This window comes from Macaca mulatta, chromosome 2 (genome assembly GCF_049350105.2).
Source record: "Macaca mulatta isolate MMU2019108-1 chromosome 2, T2T-MMU8v2.0, whole genome shotgun sequence".
Lineage (NCBI taxonomy): Eukaryota > Metazoa > Chordata > Mammalia > Primates > Cercopithecidae > Macaca > Macaca mulatta.
In genome coordinates this window covers 28,579,637-28,600,787 of record NC_133407.1, presented here as the reverse complement: position 1 = coordinate 28,600,787, position 21,151 = coordinate 28,579,637, and the positions used below count along the sequence as shown (strand labels likewise).

Here is a 21,151-nt window from a genome sequence, read left to right as displayed (position 1 = left end):
TAGTTTTTGACAGGTAGGGGCTTTCTTGCTATGTATCACTTAAGGAAAATAATGTGAAAGTATTTTGAAAACAAAAGAATATAAGATGATAATTTAAATTGTCCATATTCCTAAATTATCACCATTTTCATTTTTATGCCATTATCATGTATCACACGCTATATTTTAACTGATTTTAATCAAATACATTAATTTGTTCATGTGAATCAAAATTCAAGAGGTTTATAAGGTTTACAGTGAAAAATCTCCCCCTCATCTTCTATCAAGCCCACTCAGTTCTTTTCCCCAAAGATGATGTTACTTTGTTATATATCCTTGCAAAGTTGCTGCTATACTCAAATCTATATATTCGTGTGTCCCTTTTTACAAAATTTGAAATATGTCAGACCTACTATAATACACTTTTTATTTTTCACTTTAATGCTGGTCTAGTTATCTATTGCTGAGACACAAATGACTCCAAATGTAGAGACTTAAAATTATTTTATCATCTCCATGGTTCTAGTGAGTGGGCTTAGTAGGTGTTTCTCACTCTGATCTTTCCCCTGCTTTTGCAGTTCATTATGGGGCAACAATCATCTCAACACATCTGGCAGTTGGTGCTGGCTGTTGGTTGGGACCTCAGATGGAGCTGTTAGTTAGAACACACCTACATGTAGTAGCCTTTTATGACGTTGCTCCAGAAGTCACATAGAAAGATAGCATCAGTTCTATTCTAGCCACAGGCCTGTACAGATTCAAGGGAAGAGTGTCAACATCACATTGTAAGAAGAATGTGGTATGGAGTGTCTTGTTGCAGCTACCTTAGAAAATAAAATCTACTGGCTGGGCCGGGTGGCTCACACCTGTAATCCCAGCACTTTGGGAAGCTGAGGTGGGCGGATCACGAGGACAGGAGTTCGAGACCAGCCTGGCTAACATAGTGAAACCACTTCTCTACTAAAAATACAAAAATTAGCCGGGCATAGTGGTGCATGCCTGTAGTCCCAGCTACTCGGGAGGCTGAGGCAGGAGAATGGCTTGAACCTGGAAGGCGGAGGTTGTGGTGAGCCGAGATTGGGCTACTGCACTCCAGCCTGGGCAACAGAGCAAGAATCCATCTCAAAAAAAAAAAAAAAAAAAAAAATACTATCTACCATAAGACCTATCTATATCAAAAGAACATCCGCATTTTTCTTGGCTGTAACAGTATTCCCTTGCATGTGTCATATTAGTAATAACAGTTCTCTAGTTTTAGATATGTACATTGTTATATCTTTGGCTGTAATAGTACTGTGCTAAATAACAGTGAGCAGTAATTTCTCACATATTCTGAGAATATCTGGAGTATATATTTTTAGAGCCCATTGTGTTTACTTTCTCTTTTTTTTTTTTTGAATCGGGGTATCACTTGCCCAGGCTGGTGTTCAGTGATGCTATCACAGCTTGCTGCAGCCTTGAACTCCTGGGCTCAAATGATATTCCCACTTCAGCCTCCCAAGTAGCTGGGACTACAGGTATGAACCAACACACTTGGCTGATTTTAAAATTTTGTAGAAAAGGGTTCTCATTATGTTGCCCAGGGTAGTCTCAAACTCCTGGCCTCAAGCCATCCTCCTACCTTCACCTCCCGAAGTGCTGGGATTAAAGGCGCGAGCCACCATGCCCAGGCTGTGTTTCGTTTTTCTGTGAACTATTCATAACCTCATGTTATTTCTGTATAGATTTCTTTGTAATAGTCACACTACTGCATTCCATTTGATTTATTAATTGTAATATTTCTCAGTACATCTATATTGTCACATTTTAGTATCTGGCAATCTCCTCTTTTTATTTTTTAACTGTTCCATTGTTGGGCATTTAATGTTTGCTTTTTTGTTTGCTGTTTTAGGTAATCACCTAATAGAGGGGATATCTTAGAATTTCACCCGCCCCGCCGACTTACTTTTGTAAGATCAATTTCTAGAGGTGATTATTACTGAACCCAAAGGAATTTTATCCTAATAAAATTGTTTTGTAGGATCAAAAGAATTCTAGTCTTCATCACTTTTTTAACCCTTAGAGATACACCCAATTTCTTTGAGAGTTGGCCTAGATAATTATATCCTAGGATTACAGATTTCCTCTGTTAATAGGAGTTTAAAGTTTTCCCTCTCAGTTCTGTCTCCTTTAGTCTTTTTTTTTCTATTATGTTGTAAAATTCTCAGATATCAGAACTTTTGTTTTTGTTTTGAGAGACAAGGTCTTCCTCTGTCACCCAGGCTGAAGTGCAGTGGCATGATTATGGCTCACTGCAGCCTCCACCCCCTGGGCTGAAATGATCCTCCCACCTCAGCCTCCCAAGTAGATGGTACTACATGTGCATGTGCCACCATGCCTGGCGAATTTATTTTTAAGATGGAGTCTTGCTATGTTGCCCAGGTTGGTCTTGAACTCCTGGCCTCAAGCGATCTTCCTGAGACAGGAATCCCAAAGTGATGGGATTATAGGTGTGAGCCACTGTGCTCAGCCAAATATTAGAACTTTTAAATTCATTTAATATATAAGCTTACTGCCAAGCATGAAAAAATCACTTTGAAGGCCAGTAATGTTTTAAAGGTCTAGAAGATTCTCTTGAGGGCTAGGAAGGATTATGTGCTAGGTTCTTGAACTAGGAGAAAAGGGAAGGAATCCTGGTATGCAAAATAGCTTGGGCACTATCCTTGCACATTTGACAAGTTTAGTGACATACTTTTGTTGAGTAAAGTATCTGTTGTCTATAGATAACATGTCTTTTGTAGATACTTATATATCTACCTATCTACCTATAGATATCTACATGTCTATATCTCCCTTAAAGCTAAGCTAATTTTCTTAACCTTTTCTCTGGTGATATTTGTTTGGTAGCCTTTATCTGATTCTAGTTAATAACTCGTAACAACCTGTACCCTATCATTTTTTTAAAAATACCTTTTGTCTTTGTAATGTGTTCTTTCATTCTTCTTCCCAATTCAGCAGTTTTGGTACGTTCCTGTTACATAAATCTAATCTGGTGAGCAGAGATGTTCTTAGGGTTATGCCACTTGGTGAGGTAATCACAGGGTCTTAGCCCTGAAGGCGCTCACACTGACTTTATCAGTTTATTCTAGGGTGATCAGGTTTGGGGCACTAACTTAATACTAACAAACTCCTAAGATTAATTTTATTTTACTTATTTTTTTGAGACAGAGTCGCCCAGGCTAGTGTGGGCAGAGTGCAGTGGCGTGATCTTGGCTCACTGCAACCTCTGCCTCCCTGGTTCAAACGATTCTTGTGCCTCGGCCTCCTGAGTAGCCGTGACTACAGGCGCATGTCACCACGTCTGGGGAATTTTTCTATTTTTAGTAGAGACAAGGTTTCACCATGTTGGCCAGGCTGGTCTTGAACTACCTCAGATCTCACCTTGGCCTCCTAAAATGCTGGAATTACACAGACGGGAGCTACCATGCCTAGCCAAAACTCCTAAGATTAACTTACTTATTACCTACTTACTTACTTACTTACTTACTTACTTTATTTATTTATTTATTTGAGACGGAGTCTCGCTGTGTGCCCTAGGCTGGAGTGCAGTGGTGTAATCTCTGCTCACTGCAACATCTGCCTCCTGTGTTCACCTGTCTCCGCCCCCCAGGTAGCTGGGATTACAGGTGCATGCTGCCACACCCGACTAATTTTTGTATTTTTAGTAGAGACGGGTTTCACCATGTTGGCCAGGCTGGTCTCAAACTCCTGACATCAAGTGATCCACCTGCCTTGGCCTCCCAGAGTGCTGGGATTACAGGTGTGAGCCACTGTGCCTGGCCCAAAGATTAATTTTCAAACAACGTGCATCAGTATGTTAGAAATACCTAGTGTTAGCTGGGTGTGGTGGTGCGTGCCTTGTAGTCCCACCTACTCCGGAGGCTGACTTGGGAGGATTGCTTGAGGCCAGGAGTTCATCGGCACACTGAACTATGATAGCACTGCTGCCCCAACCTGGATGACAGTGGGAGACCCTGTGTTAAAAGAAAGAAAGAAATTCCTAGGGCGACGATGTTCAGCTGGTGACATGTGGCTGACTGTCTTATGTACTGGTTAGTGGACTCCCTTAGAGTTGGGTGTCCCGTAAGGGTTGCTGTCAAGTTGTGATAGTAAAAAGCATTGACTTGTCAATATCCTTTACCCTAGACAGTGTTGGAGAAATACTGATTTTTATTCTTTACCTCACTCTTGACTTAATGCAGGATCTTCCCTGTGTATCATTAATATTCTTCAGGATTTTAAATCATTTCGCAACTATTACCTTTAGATGTTGCTCATAGATATTTATATTTGTTTCCTTCCTTTATTTATTTATATTTTGGGGCGGGAGCGGGGGTGGGGATGGGACGACAGGGTCTCAGTGTCACCCAGGCTCAGGTGATCCTCCTGCCTGAGCCGCAGACCTCTTACCCCCTACCCCCCGCCCAGTAACTGGGACTACAGGTGCACGCCACCACACCTGTTTTTGTATTTTTGTTAGTAGAGACGATTTCTCCATGTTGTCCAGGCTGGTCTCGAATTCCCGGGCTCAAGCGATATGCCCGCCTGGTCCTCCCAAAGTGCTGGGACTACAGGTGTGAACCACTGCGCCTTACCCAGATTTCTTTTTTAAATTGTGGTAAAATATCCGTAACACAAAATTTACAATTTTAACCATTTTTTAGTATACAGTTGAGTGGTATTAGGTACTTTTAGCATTGTTGTGTAACTATCCAAAACTATCTTCCCTAACTGAAACTCAGCACCCATTAAACAATAACTACCCCTTCCTCCCGTGTCTGGCAACCACCGTTCACCTTTTCTTTCTGACTCTAGCTACCTCACATAAGTAGAATTGTACAGTATTTGTACTTTCGTGACTTCCTTATTTCATTTAGCGTAATGTCCTCAACATTCCATCCATGTTGTAAAGCATGTGCCAGAATTTCCTTCCTAAAACTTCTTAGGCTGGATAATATTCCATTGCATGTATATACTTCATCTTGTTTGTCCATCATTGGACACTTAGGTTGCTTTCATCTTTAGCTATTATGAATAATGTTGCTGTGAACATTGGTGTACAAATACTGTTTTAAGTTCCTGCTTTCACTACTTTTGGATATATTCCCATAAGTGGAATTGCCGGATCATATGGTGATTCTGTCTAATATTTTTGAGAAATATCTATACAGTTTTCCACACCAGCTGCAAAGCAGTTCCAGTTTTTCCACGTGATCACCCACACTTTACCTTTTTCTCTTGCTTTGATCATAGCCATTCTAATGGCAGTGAGGTGGTAATTTGTGGTTTTGACTTGCATATCTCTAATGATTGGTGATATTGAACATCTTTTCATGTGCTTATTAGACTTATTTATTTATTTTGGTTTTTTGAAACAGGGTCTCACTCTGTCACCCAGGCTGGAGTGCAGTAGCATGATCACAGCACACTGCAGCACATGAGCTCAGGTGATTCTTCCACCCGTACCTCCCAAGTAGTCTGGCGCATACCCCCGTGCCTGGCTCATTTTTAAATGTTTTATAGAGACAGAGTCTCACTATATTGCTCAGGCAGATCTTGAACTCCTGCTTAAGCAGTTCTATTATCTTGGCCTTCCAAAGTCCTGGGATTACAGTTGTGAGCCACTGTGCCCAGCTCTTATTGGTCATTTGTGTATATTCATTGGATAAATGTCTATTCTAGTCCTTTGTCCTTTTTCTTCTTTTGAGATGGAGTTTCAGTCTGCCGCCCAGGCTGGTGTGCCATGGCACCATCTTGACTTGCTGCAACCTCCATCTCCTGGGCACAAGGAATTCTTCTGCCTCAGCCTCCTGACTAGCTGGGATTACAGGCAACTGCCACCACGTCCGGCTGATTTTTGTTTGTTTGTTTGTTTTTTTTTTTTTTGAGACGGAGTCTCGCTGTGTCGCCCAGGCTGGAGTGCAGTGGCCGGATCTCAGCTCACTGCAAGCTCTGCCTCCCGGGTTTTTACGCCATTCTCCTGCCTCAGCCTCCCGAGTAGCCGGGACTACAGGCGCCCGCCACCTCGCCCGGCTAGTTTTTTGTATTTTTTTTTAGTAGAGACGGGGTTTCACCGTGTTAGCCAGGATGGTCTCGAACTCCTGACCTCGTGATCCGCCCGTGTCGGCCTCCCAGAGTGCTGGGATTACAGGCTTGAGCCACTGCGCCCAGCCGATTTTTGTATTTTTAATAGAGACAGGGTTTCATCATTTTGGCCAGGGTAATCTTGAACTCCTGACCTCAGGTGATCCACCCACTTCAGTCTCCCAAAGTGCTGAGATTACAGGCATGAGCCATTGCGCTTGGCCCTTTGTCCGTTTTCTAATCAGGTTTTTTGTTGTTGCTGAATTGTAGGAGTTCCTTATATTAATATATTCTAGCTTTCAATCCCTTATCAGATGCTCATTGATTTTTAAGAATGAATTCTAGATAAATTAGTATTTATAGATCACCTCTTAAGATGGATTAATTTTGGGAAGATTGCTCTCTTTCTATATGTTATCTACATAATAATTTCTTACTTTGTTAGGCTTTTGGAATATTTTCTTTTTGCGTTTACTCACAGTGTATATGCATTACTGTGCCCTATTTATTTCCCCCCCGGGTGCTGAGTAATACTTTGCCCGATTCTACTTTTATTTCTTTCTTTTCCTCACATTAATTGAAATGTAACTCTTCCCTAACTACACTCACGACTGTGGCTTCTGCAACGCATTCATTGGGTGCTTCCTGTATACACACACTTTTGTAGGAAATAAAAATGGCCTCAGTTTTTTTCCCCCTGTTTTCAGCTATGTATTCTTCTCTATGTGTAATTTTATCATCTGAAGTTAGTGCTTACTGAGAAAATCTGTTATGTTGGATTACTGCTATTAGTACTCATTTTCCCAGTGAACCAATTTCTGTCTTCACCTGATAACTTTAGTACCTGATTCTAACAATCTCTAATTTGAATTTTTTTATCACAAAGCCACATTCTATTTCTGAAAATTTGAACAAGACCCTTTCCCCTCTCTAGTCACTGCATCCTTTCCTTTTAGTTTTAATTGCTACTTAATACTTACTACGTATTTAGTTACTAGTATTTTTTTTTCACTGACACAGTTGGATTTTTTTTAAAGGTACTCAAATATGACAACCTATATTATTGTTTCTCTATACACATTTATTTACTACCAAAAATTGAAAAAAACAGCATATCGAAATTTCTTTACTGCAATTCACATCTTTGAAAACCAGAAAATCTGATTTATTATGCTGTAGCCAAACTACCCAGTGTTTTCTTTACATTCTTTCCCCACAAGTTACTTTACTTGTGATTCTTTCTTTTGAGACAGCCCGTCTCTGTCACCCAGGCTGGAGTGCAGTGGCACAGTCTCAGCTCAGTGCAACCTCTGCCTCCAGGATTTGAGATATTCTCATGCCCCAGCCTCCTGAGTAGGTGATACTACAGGCACGTGCCACCATGCCTAGCTAATTTTTGTATTTTTAATAGCCAGGGTTTCACTGTTTTGGCCAGACTGGTCTCAAGCTCCTGGCCTCAAGTGATCCTCCTGCCTCAGCCTCCCACAGTGTGCTGGGATTACAGGCGTGAGCCACTGCGCCCAGCCTTACTTCCAATTCTTGATGACGGATTTCGTTTCACTAACAAGGTTGTTTTTAATTATTAAATAGTTTTAAATTCTTTGAGCATAAAAGTTTGTTCTACCTACTGTCTTGAACTCCTGACCTCAAGTGATCCACCTGCCTTGGCCTCCCAAAGTGCTGGGATTACAGATGTGTGAGCCACAGTACCTGCCCTATTTATATTTTTTCATTATGCTAATTTAGGAGATAAAAATTGTTTTTACTATGTGGATGATTTTGTTGACTACTGGTCTCCTTTTCCATTCTTTTGTGAATTGTCTTTACACATTTATTCTTGAGGTTCTAAAATTTTTCTAAACATTTATAGTAACTTTCTACAGATTGAAAATACTAATCCCTTAGCATCCATTGTAGAAATTTTTCTCATTAGGTTTGCCCCTTTGTCATGGTAATGACACAAGTTTTGCAAACCTGAAGTCTCATATTTTTGTGTAATCAAATCTGTAGTCTTATATAGAATTTTGGTCAATTTTAATAAAGCAATTCTTCCCTGTCAGTTTTGATAAATAATAAGTTTGGGCTTGAAGTTGTATGGTTTCTCAGTTTTTGTATTTTTTCCCCTTTCTGTTTAATTCATGTAGAATCATTTTAGTTATGAGGTGGGGGTTACTTTGTTTTTCTTTTTTTTCTTGAGATGGAGTCTCACTCTGTCACCCCGGCTGGAGTGCAGGGGTGTGATCTTGGCTCACTGCAACCTCTGCCTCCTGGGTTCAAGCAATTCTCCTGCCTCAGCCTCCTGAGTAGCTGGGATTACAGGCGCATGCCACCATGTTGGTCAGGCTGGCCTTGAACTCCTTACTATGTGATCCACCCGCCTCAGCCTCCCAAAGTGCTGGGATTACAGGCATGAGCCACCATGCCCAGCTGGCCACTTTGTTTTTTAATTATTAATCTTTGGTTTCATGCCATCAATTTGGATATCCTTTCCCTCGCCCAGTGTGTTGTAATGTCTTCTCCTGGCTTACTGTTTGAGTCTTGCATATTATAATAGGCCTTTGGTATTTGCAGATTTGACATTTAAAGCTTCAGCTATTCTCACCTAATTCCAAGGTCTGTGATAAAGTAATTTGTAGTTTTGCTGAGGCTGAAATGTTACTTGCTTGCTGCCAGGCTTGCAAATAGGAACTGATCACGTAGCTCAGAGGGAGCCTATCAGACAGGCCAGCACCCACATCTCAACGCAGCTTTGTTTTTCTCTACTTGTCATCGCGTACACAGTAACTCTCGAAGTGATAAAAGCTGTTTCTTTGTGAAATATGGGCCCGAAAAGAAAACCAACTACTAGTGCTGGTGATGGAAGTGAAGAGAAAATGAAGCGGTCTAAGAGTGATGGTTCTTAGCCAGAAAATAGACGTTTTGGATAAATTAAAGTGGTTTTACAGATTCAGGTAAGTTTGTGGTTGGTTGATGTTGCTACTGTATTGATGTAGTAATTTATCTTTTCAGTGGCACAATTCGTTTACATAACTTTATAAATTACTAGTAATGTATTTTTAGGAGCACTAAGGATTTGAAGATGTCACCTAAATGTCAGTTACACTTCACTGAGTTTTACAGGGGAAATTAAACACTGTAGTGGAAATTTGGCCAGGTGTGGTGGCTCATGCCTGTAATCCCAGCACTTTGGGAGGCCAAGGTGGGTGCATCACCGGAGGTCAGGGGTTTGAGACCAGTCTGGCCAACATGGTGAAACCCCCATCTCTACTAAAAATACAAAAATTAGCCGGGCGTGGTGGCGGCCGCCTGTAATCCCAGCTACTTGGAAGGCTGAGGCAGGAGAATCACTCCAACCCAGGAAGCAGAGGTTTCAGTGAGCCGAGATCGCGCCATTGCACTCCAGCCTGGGCGACAAGAGCAAAACTCCGTCTCAGAAAAAAACAACACTATAGTAGTATTTTAAAACTTTAGGACTTTGGGAAATCATGAACGTCTTGGGGTGTATTATGTATATAAGAGTTTGTTATACTGGCCTACACTATTCCAGTAATATTTCTGTTCATGTAGTACTGCAGCACTTTTCATTTTTTTAAGTATATTATAAAACTGATTTTCCCTGGCCTCTAATGTTGGTCTTTTTCTCCCCCAAAATTATGCTTTATCATACCACATGAACAATAGTACAGTGGTGGTGGTGGCGGTGGTTGTTTTGAGACGGAGTTACACTCTCGTTGCCCAGGCTGGAGTACAATGGCACAATCTCGGCTCACTGCAACCTCTGCCTTCCGAGTTCAAGTGATTCTCCTGCCTTAGCCTTCCAGGTGGCTGGGGTTACAGGCATGTGGCACCATGCCTGGCTAATTTTTTTGTGTTTTTAGTAGAGACAAGGTTTTGCCGTATTGGTCAGGCTGGTCTCAAACTCCTGACCTCAGGTGGTCCACCTGCCTTGGCATCCCAAAGTGCTGGGATTACAGGCAGAAGCCACCGTACCCGGCCCAGTACAGTGTTATCAAGTGAAAAATATCTTGATGATGTTTTTGAGGTTGTGTTACAACTTGAGTAGAGAGACCTTGTGAAATGTCTGTTTTTTCACATTTGGGAGCTGCCTCTGTCTACATTCAAATGTTATCTGAAGTACCCTTTAAATGGTTCCATGTATCTTTTTGAACTTCCTTCTTTTGGTAGACATTTTTGAACATCTGTATGAACAAGGATTTATATTAGATGCTGGTACAGAGAAGAACTACTACAGGTTGAGCATCCCTAATCTGAAGTCTGAAATGCTCCCCAGCTCTTCAAGCATCAATATGATGTCACAAGTGAACAGTTTCACACTTAACACCTTTGCTTTCTGATGAGTCAGTGTACATAAACTTGGTTTAATGCACAAAATTATTTTAGCTTCAGGCTGTGTGTACGAGCTTTATGTGAAACAAATGAATTTCATGTTTTGACTTGGATCCCTTCCCAAAAGTATCTCATTATGCAAATACTACAAAATCTTTAAAAATCCAAAACACTTCTGGTTCCAAGCATTTCATGTAAGGGATACTTAACCTGTGGTCATTGCCCAAGTAACTCTCAATCAAGGAGAAGAAAAGATATAAACCAATGATTATAAAAGATGTGAAATGTTTCTACACAGAGAACTCTGGGAGCACAGATGTAGGAGATGTTAACTAGGGTGGAATGAAGGAAGGTTTCTAAGCAGAGTTGAGGAATGAATTGATTATCTTTGTTAATCTGAGTGGGATCCATTCCTGTTCCAGCATGGTTTCCCCTGGTTTTGTTCCTAGATTTAGAAATAATGCCCTGGTTTGCTATAAGGAAGAATCTTAACGTGTTTATTAGGAATGGATATTGACTCAAATGCCTTTTTGTAATTTGTTTAAAAGGATTTTCTTCATTAACCTGTTATTGTAATAGTTTTGTATTTCTGAAAGAATGTACTTGGTCATGGGCCTTTGTTTGTCTTAATGTATTTGTTGCAATTTCTTTGTATTTGGCATTTTTGTACATGTATGGTGGCCTCTTGTGGTATCTTTAACTGGCTTGAGAATTGGATCGTATTTTCTCTAAGGCAATATCTCTAATACACTTGGCCCTCTGAATCTGTGAGTTCCGCATTTATAAATGCAACCAACTGCAGCTTGAAAATATTAAGGGGGAAAAAATTACTTAGCTCCAAAAAGCAAAAATTAAATTTGCCACACACTTAATACTGTGTTGAATCTAGTGGATGACGTGATGCGCAGGCATTGTATTACCTAATACAATGTAATCTAGAGATGCTTTAAAGTACAAAGTAATCTAGAGATGCTTTAAAGTACACAGGAGGCTGTGCTTAGGTTATATGCACATACTTTGCAATTTTGTATCTGGGACTTGAGCGTCCTCAGATTTGGTTACCTGTTGGGGATTCTAGAGACCAGTCCTTCATGATAGATGGGAAAGTTCTGGAAACAGTCCTCCACAGATACTGAGGGACGACTCTAGTTATTTCCCTGAGCCTGAAGTTTGCTATGGATGTATAAATGAATGTTTTTACTACTAGTATACTTTGTGAATCATAGTATGTCTAAAAAATAAAACAGTCTATGCACATTTTAATCCCTTTTTTTTTTTTTTTTTTGCAAGTCTGCATCAAACTATACTTGGAAAAAGGCTTGTGTATTGTGATTTATTTTCCTCTTTTCCTTTTTGATAAGAGTACTGTCTTAGGGAGTTAATTTTAGTTTAAAAACATGTTTTGATCCTACAGGAGAACCTCTCATGACCTTGAAAAAGTGACATAGTGCTCTCTGGATATCCTTTACCATAAATACAGCATTTTAGAAAATGGATAATTCTGCTAATTGTTGGTTTAAAAAAAAGTTTGAACTGGATTAGAATATATTTTACAATATGATTAGTGAGAATTCATAAAACTATCAATTAGAATCTAAGTCAAAATGTAGATGTTTACAGTATTGTTTGCAAAATTCAGAAGATTTTAGTTGTCGATACTAAAGCCAGCAACCAGTTAACCTAAAAGAGCATAAAAAAAAAGTTATGGCTAACATAAAAGAGATACATCTCGTTAGACTTGGTTTCTTTAGCACATTTGATACTGGTTAGTACATCTCTATCGACATCACTAGATAAACTGCTGTAATTTAGAGAAATGTATCATAATTCCTTTGCATAATATTTAGAAAGGTGTAATTCAAGTGCATACCAATTTGGAAATAGGGTTTGAATATCACACCTTGAGCTAAACGTAGAAGGAAGGGAGGAGCATACCAATTTACAGTGAATGATAGAGCAGCAGCAGCGGGCGGTCTAATGGCTGTGTGTGGGTCTTTTAATTTTAACAATATTGTATCATTTTATAATGCTACGTTCTTTTTTTTTTTGAGACGGAGTCTCTGTTGCCAGGCTGGAGTGCAGTGGCGCGGTATCAGCTCACTGCAACCTCTGCCTCGTGGATTCAAGCGACTCTTCTGCCTCAGCCTCCCGAGTAACTGGAACCACAGGCAGGCACCACCATGTCGAGCTAATTTTTGTATTTTTAGTAGAGACAAGGGTTCACCATGTTGGCCAGAATAGTCTTGATCTCCTGACCTCGTGATCCGCCCGCGTCAGCTTCCCAAAGTGCTGGAATTACTGGCATGAGCCACCATGCCCAGCTTGTGATGCTGCTTTCTTAGTGTTAAAATTAGAATCAGGAAAAGTACAGATCCGAAAAATTCTTACGGCAGGGAATGAAAGGTAGGAGCAAATATTGAATCACCTGAACAAATTAAATCTAGATTAAGGTAATAATGACTACCACAATTAAAGTGTCACAATGTTTTAAAAATAATATAACAAAAGGCCGGGTACAGGGGCTCATACCTATAATCTCATCACTTTTGGGAGGCACTGCAGTCTGGGCGATAGAGTGAGACTGTGTCTCAGGGAAAAAAAAAACATATATAACAAGAAATACTAACTTGGTGGTAATGGACTGGGACTAAATTGCCAGAGTGTGCCAATAAAATCTAGTAAAATGGAACAGGACGTGGTGTTGGCAATGTAGATGGTACTTTTAAGCACACTGGGTTTCCTGCGACTTCCATTTTTTGAGACTATCATTGCATTTCTTTAATTGTAGAGCAGTTTTGAAATGTAGTCTTCGCTGGGCTCGGTGGCTCACGCCTGTCATCCCAGCACTTTGGAAGACCAAGGTGGGCGGATCACCTGAGATCAGGAGCTCGAGACCAGCCTGGCCAACATGGTGAAACCCCGTCTCTACTAAAAGTACAAAAATTAGCCAGGTGTGGTGGTACGTGCCTATAGTCCCAGCTACTCAGGAGGCTGAGGCAGGAGAATTGCTTGAACCTGGAGGCGGAGGTTGCAGTGAGTTGAGATCACGCCCCTGCACTGTAGCCTGAGTGACAGAATGAGAGTCTTGTCTCAAAAAAAAAAGAAGGAAAAGAAATGTAGTCTTAAGCTTATTTAGTATTATAACAAGCTTTTCTAAGATTTCTAAGATGCAGAAATTTTTCAATCTGTGATTTCACTACAAAGGCCCTATATGTAAGCATACATGTAAATAGCTTAAAAGCACAGCTTTGCCAGTATTTAAAAGCTGTTATCAATTGTGGGTATGCAATCTGTCAAGTTTCTAGGTGTTTCCTTTTTTTTTTTTTTTTTAACCCTCATTTATTGCTTTTAACTGACACATAATAGGTGTACATATGTATGGGGTTCGGTGTAACATTTTGATACATGTATACAAGCAGGTGTTTTCTATATTATGAAAACATTTGGAGAAAAATGATTAACTTATTGCAGTCCTTTTCTTTCAGCTGCTTTTCTAACCCAAACTGTATGTCTTGATGACACTACAGTAAAGTTTGAAATATGGGATACAGCTGGTCAAGAACGATACCATAGCCTAGCACCAATGTACTACAGAGGAGCACAAGCAGCCATAGTTGTATATGATATCACAAATGAGGTAAGTATGGATGCATTGCACAGTGAAATTAATTTGAGTACCCACTTTTGGTATTCAGAATTTTGATTAAATATTTTGGAAAATCTTTTTTTGATAGTCAATCTTGACCTTTCTGCTGAAGCTTTTGTGAATTAGAAAATCTGGTTTAAAAAAAATAAAATGAAAATGTCTCATAATACAGTAGTCCTAAGAATTTCTTTCCCACACTCACTGTGGACAGTCTTTTAAAAAAAGCCTTGTATCACAAAGATGCTTCCTAACCATTTTTTGAGCCTATGCCCAATAGCTGTTTCTTTGTTTAACAGGAGTCCTTTGCAAGAGCAAAAAATTGGGTTAAGGAACTTCAGAGGCAAGCAAGTCCTAACATTGTAATAGCTTTATCAGGAAACAAGGCCGACCTAGCAAATAAAAGAGCAGTAGATTTCCAGGTATGTTAAATTTAACTTTCACTTGAAAGTCCCTTTTTTTCCTGTAAGTTTTTATTTTGTGTCAACACTTGAGTTAGTTGTAATGTTAAAACCATGCAAGTAATAGAAAAGACTGATTTTTAAAACAAATACAAAATACTACATATAATAAAATGTTTCTGATAAACCTAAATTTTCAAATAGATTACTGGAATATAAAAACTGATCAAAAGATTTTGTAGACTTAAACAATAAAGGCCGGGTGCAGTGGCTCACGCCTGTGATCCTAGCACTTTGGGAGGCCAAGGCAGGTGGATCACCTGAAGTTGCGAGTTCGAGACCAACCTGACCAACTTGGAGAGAAACCCTGTCTCTACTAAAAATACAAAAGTAGACAGGTGTGGTGGTGCATGCCTGTAATCCCAGCTTCTTGGGAGGCTGAGGCAGAAGAATTGCTTGAACCTGGGAGGCGGAGGTTGTGGTGAGCTGAGATCACACCATTGCACTCCAACCTGGGCAACAAGAGCGAAACTCCGTCTCAAAAAAAAAAGAGAGAAACCGTAAAAGTAGTCATTGTTCACAGTGCACAAAGTGATTGTACCCTGCCCTAATTCCTCCATCCCACACATGCTTTATGTCCTAACCCTCTTCTACTTATCTGCAAGTATGTGTCAGCACGTGTATGTACCCACATATGTCCATACGCAAACACTCATGTGGTTGTTCTTAAAGCGGCATTCAAAAATAAAGGCTCTGCCAGTCGGTATCCAGAGTTGGAAAATAATAAGCTAAAAACTAATAATTTTTAAAAAATTTTAAGGCTAAAAAAAATCCAGTTTGTGTCTTACGGTTGCTAATTCAGAATGTTTGCTGCTGCAAAATAGAGCAAGTGCAATCACTTAAAAACAAAGCAAGTCCTCTACTTCGACATTCTTTTTAAAACTGCCTGTTCTCTTGCTCTTTGGCTTCTCTACTAGAAGGGTGGTTGAGGCTATTATGTATATATCAGTGATGAAATAGTTTTCTGTTTTGATGACTGTAGATGGAATACATGTATTCTTCCACCATTAGGTATTAAGCTGGGCATGTTACACTTGTAATTTTATTTAATTCTTAGGAAAATGATGTGAGATGCAGTATCATCCATTACTGTTTCCAAAATTGTTGCCTCCCCAGCACTAGAGTGGCAGAGAAAATACTTAAGTTACAGTCAGAAGTGGCCCTGTCACATAACAGTTCAAAGGAGCCTCAGTTGTTTCTTTGTCCAATGGGAAAGATCATTGATTACCCCTCATAACAGCTATGAGGATGAAAAGTAATAATATATGTAAAATGTAAAAGCATGACAAAAATGTAGGGCAGTAATGTAATTTTCAAAGGAATGATTCATGATATATTCAAGACTATAATGTTACTGTAGATGTCACTGAAAATTAAATATGAGGGTGTCATTTAGTAGTTGAAGCCAGTGTTAGATATTTGGTTTCCCTTTGTCTTCATTGCAGATAATAAGTGTAAATAAAAATTTCCATTGAGATCAAAGAGAGTTTTATTTAGAATAAGATAATTCTCCCCCATCTCTGGAACTCAGTATTTGAAAGCAGATTTAATGTAAGAACAGATTAATCAAGGTGGGATAATGCAAGAATTTCAGACAAAAAAGGAAATAGTCCTTTATAAAATTTTCTTGCACAGTGCTCTTACCTCTGTTGTAGCTATTACATAGTTGTTGATTATAGATGATTATAGGAATCAGGTTGGAGCAGTAATAAGTAAGTCTCCTTTTCTATAACAACTTTAAAGCAGATACAGCATATTTCCAAGAGATATATCTCATTTTTTGTTCTGTAAACAGGAAGCACAGTCCTATGCAGATGACAATAGTTTATTATTCATGGAGACATCAGCTAAAACATCAATGAATGTAAATGAAATATTCATGGCAATAGGTAAGATTAATATCTCTTTTAAAATGATCAGTATAAGCAAAACAAGCATGAAGCATATTTGATTTGACTGTCTCTTTTTTAAAAAAGTATTGGGGGTGAGTGTGTGTGTATGTTTGTGTGTGTGTGAGAGAGAGAGAGAGAGATATTATACCACTTTTCTAAGTCCCTTCCACAAAGCAATACTTTGTTGGTAATATTGTTAAATTTGAAAGATAATTACCTATTAGGTTGTAATACTGTCAGTTTAGGCAAGCTTCTTCAAGGTGAGTTAAGCCTTAACCTTAACCTGATAGTTCAAATAGATAAATTTTGCAAAGGTTTCGCTGGGAGATTTGGATAAATATGTTTTTTTATTAGGTTATACATTTTAAAAGTCAAATTATTGGTAAGTATAACTCAGAAGAACATGACACATAAGTATACAGATTGACAAATTATTTTAATGTAAACATTATAAGGAAGACGATTTCAGAGCATAGAGGCATAAGGAGAAAAAAAAGAAAACAAAACAACATCCATACTTTATATTTGATCTTACACAGTGTTCTTGTCATTGCTTTAAGGTTTTTTTTTTCCAGAGACAGAGTCTCACTCTGTCGCCCAGGCTGGAGTGCAGTGGCGCCATCTTTGTTCACTGCAAGCCCCACCTCCCGGATTCACGCCATTCTCCTGCCTCAGCCTCCCGAGTAGCTGGGACTACAGACGCCCGCCACCATGTCTGGCTGATTTTTTTGTATTTTTAGTAGAGATGGGGTTTCACCGTGTTAGCCAGGATGGTCTCGATCTCCTGACCTTGTGATCCACCCACCTCGGCCTCCCAGAGTGCTGAGATTACAGGCTTGAGCCCCCGCGCTTAGCCCTGAGGTGCTTTTAACCGATGGTAATTGCCGTTTCAGTTTTTGATTATAGGTAACGAAGTTGGAGTAGTATTATAAGCCTCTTTTCTATAACAAAAATAAAGGTTGGTTTAGTTTTTTGGTTTTAGATTTTATTTTATTTTTTTAAGCCTTTCCTCTTTTCAGTGGTTTTAATGTATAGATTCTACCTGAAGGGTATGTTTTGGTGGTTCTCAAAGTTTGCCATCTGTGGTTTTCATGTGCCCTGCACTCTTCTCATCCCACAACACCTTTTATTTTACAGCACTGATTCTTAACTGGGGTGTTCACAGTCCTTACTTACACACTCCAAGTAAGAAATACTCTTAAATTGAACTCATATAAATAAACAGTTAATAGCTGAATCAGAGAATAATGAAAACCCAGTAAAAGTTGCAAGTATTTTTATTGTTTTTTACTAGGTGACAGAGTTTAATGGTACTTCATTTGAAATGGGAAAAAACTTGCCTGTTTCTCATGTAAAATGTTTTCCTGAAAAACTCAAGTTTGCAGTTTGCTAGGGAAATACTGGCACAGTTGCGAAGGGTTGTGTGATAATGTACTCATTTTACAAATGTGACAGATTACACCCAGAATCACATCTGAAAAGTTAGAGGAAACAATGAGATAATAGGTCTTTCAAATCAGCCTGCACTTTTAAACCTTTCTCACAGTATTTAAACTCTACCAGATGGACTTCAGTTTGTACCTTTTTATTCAAACATGCTAATAAAGTCATTTTTCGAGTTAGAAAGCAGCCTACATATTTTAGCTTTTTGTTTTTTTCTGAAATTAGAATGTTTCCTTTCTTAAAACCTATGTGTAAATGGAATTACGGCCTTTCCATTTCCTTCACTAGATTAGTAATTTTTTTCTTTTATATTATTTTTTTGTTATGAAGGAATACTTTGATTAGTGACTTAAATCACACAGTGCACTCATAACAACTGTAATCAATGCAGGGACTAAAAAGTTTCTCATTCTGGTTTACTTCCTTCAGCCTCCTAATCTCACTCACATCTGATTTAAACACTTAGGGAAGCATGCTAAATAGGGAGACATGATGGATTGCTCAATCCGGAACCTAAGTTGTTATTATATACAGTATATAATGCTGTTTTGTGTCCTAGGTACCAGCGTTCAGCATCTCTGGGGCTTTGCTTGTAAATACATTTTACTGGAGATATACCATTATAATACCATTTATGCTACCAGCCTAGAGCCAGTCCCAGAGAAGTGGCCCAATGGAAGTCTTTCTTTCCGAGCTTCAGTGCTCCTGGTTCCCAAATGCATTGCACAACCCAGCATCTAGGATTCTAAAAATGATTGATGCTGATGTAGAATGGAATGTGTAGAACAAATAAAGTATAAAAGGTCCACAGTGCAACTAGGCAATCAGATCTCGAAGCAGAGTATATTCAATTTCTGAGTAACCTGAGTCAAAGCTATGGTAAAGTTAGAGTCTTACCATAGTAGTCTGTCCCCAAGATTGATAGAGATCAGTGTGTGCAGCCACTCTTAAAATCAGTACTCTTAGACATGTTTAATATTCTGCTTCCCCTCAAAAAATGAATTTAGCACATTAAGGGTCTTACGGATTAAAACAAACTACAGCAATCTCCAACTTTACAGTGGTTTGACTTACAATTTTATAACTTACTGATGGTGTGAAGTGACATGCATTTAGTACATTCTCAGCTTACTATGAGGTTACATAGAGAAACCCATCATAAATTTCAAATACCATACATGAGGTCGGGTGCGGTGGCTCATGCCTGTAGTCCCAGCACTTTGGGAGGCCAAGGCGGGCAGATCACTTGAGGTCAGGAGTTGGTTAGGAAATGAGCCTGGCCAACATGTCGAAACCCCCGTCTCTACTAAAAATAGAAAAATTAGCAGGGCGTGGTGGTATGCGCCTGTAGTCCCAGCTACTTGGGAAGCTGAGGCAGGAGAATTGCTTGAACCCAGGAGGCAGAGGTTGTAGTGAGCTGAGATCATGCCACTCATGCCACTGCACTCCAGCCTGGGTGACAGAGTGAGACTCTGCCTCAAAAAAAAAAAAATCATAAATCAAAAACATACAAATTAGGATGGATATATCAGGATGTAGCCCCATCGTAAGTCAAGGAGCATCTGTATATCCAGCAGGTACTTTTTTTAATCAGTGGGAACACTCCAGAGAACAACCACTCGCTGTATAGAGCTTGGCAGAGGTAAAGTCGTAACTGCTGGTTGAGTGTGTTGTCTGAATCTGACAAGCCAGACTCCTCTGACTCAAATAAAGTTAGGAAATAGTTTTTGGAGATGAGGTCTTCAGGATAATTCTATTTGGATTAGGTATAGCTACTGGTCAGTCAGATTAGGATTCATCAGCCTATAAAAGGAGAAAATGAGGTTGGTTGCAGTGGCTCACTCCTGTAATCCCAGTACTTTGAGAGGCCACGGTGGAATGATCTTCAAGGCCAGGAGTTCTAGACCAGCCTGGGCAACAGAGCAAGACCCAGTCTCTACAAAACAAACAAACAAATTAAAAAAAAAAGGCATGGTGGTGCATACCCTGTAGTCTTAGCTACTTGGGAGGCTGAGGTGGGAGGATCTTTTCAGCCCAGGAGTTCAAGGTTTCAGTGAGCTATGATTGTTGCACCACACTCCAGCTTGGGCTACAGAGGGAGACCTTGTCTCCAAAATGAAAAGAAGTATGGCTGCAGGCTACATTCAAACTAAGATCACAACAAAGTGTTGAGTATGTCTGAATGTATGTGGATATGTTTGTATCTTAAGTGTATTTCCACTAGCATGCTAAGGTATGTTTGTGTGTTCGTATATTTCCTCCAGTATGCTACGTTTTGACACATGCAGGCATCTAACTTGGGTCTTATCTGTCCTTTGCCCAAAGCATAGATTGTAATTGTTCATTCTCAAAAATCCAACTCTTACCTATTTCCCCTTTATTTCAAGGCAGCTGATGGTTACTCTGCAAGGTGTAAGTTTCTCTTTTAAAAACTAAGAGGTCGAGCATGGTGGCTCATACTTGCAGTCTCAGCACGTGGAAGTCTGAGGCGGAAGGATTCCTTGAGCCCAAGAGTTCAAGACCAGCCTAGGCAACAAAGTGAGACCCCATCTCACTTTGGAACTCAGGGCTGCAGTGAGCCATGATCACACCACTGCGCTTCATCCTGGGTGACAGAGTGAGACCTGTCTCTTAAAAAAAAAGAGAGTGTGAGAGAGAAAATGTATATAGATGTTTTAAGGCCAAAGGCTGTGGAAGCCAGGAAGGAAATAGTAGATATGATCTATCATAATTCGGGGTGATAATTAGTTGCACAATAGAGGACAAGTTTTGTTGAGGTGATGATTACAATGGTATTTGTTTCTATCCTGACTTGTTCTAAAAAGCGTTTGTGGCAGCCTGGAGAATGCTGATATGAGCTGAGCTTCTTTATAAACTTACTGATAAGCTTACTGGCTGGCCATCATGTTTATTAACTTAGATTTTTTTTTAAATAGAAGTAATAATGAGGCCAGGCACCATGGCTCATGCCTATAATCCCGGCACTTTGGGAGGCCAAAGCAGGTGGATCACCTGAGGTCAGCAGTTCAAGATCAGCCTGGGCAACATGATGAAACCCCGTCTCTACTAAAAAACAAAAATTAGTTGGTCGTGGTGGGGCATGCCTATAATCCCAGCTACTCAGGAGGCCAGGGCACAATAATCGCTTGAACCCAGGAGGTGGAGGTTGCAGTGAGCTGAGATCACGCCATTGCACTCCAGCCTAGGTGAGCCTGGGTGACAGAGCGAGCCTCCATCTCAAAAAAAAGAAGAAGAAGAAGTAA

The 21,151-nt window shown here is 39.7% G+C and overlaps 1 protein-coding gene across 1 annotated transcript in view; it reads left to right on the top strand.

Moving 5' to 3' along the window:
• The window catches only part of RAB5A (RAB5A, member RAS oncogene family), a 36,735-nt gene that overhangs the window by 13,798 nt on the left and 1,786 nt on the right, over positions 1-21,151 (top strand). Inside the window, 3 exon segments of the mRNA NM_001261148.2 lie at positions 13,935-14,086; positions 14,392-14,514; positions 16,349-16,442. Coding sequence (NP_001248077.1) covers positions 13,935-14,086; positions 14,392-14,514; positions 16,349-16,442 — 369 coding nt within the window.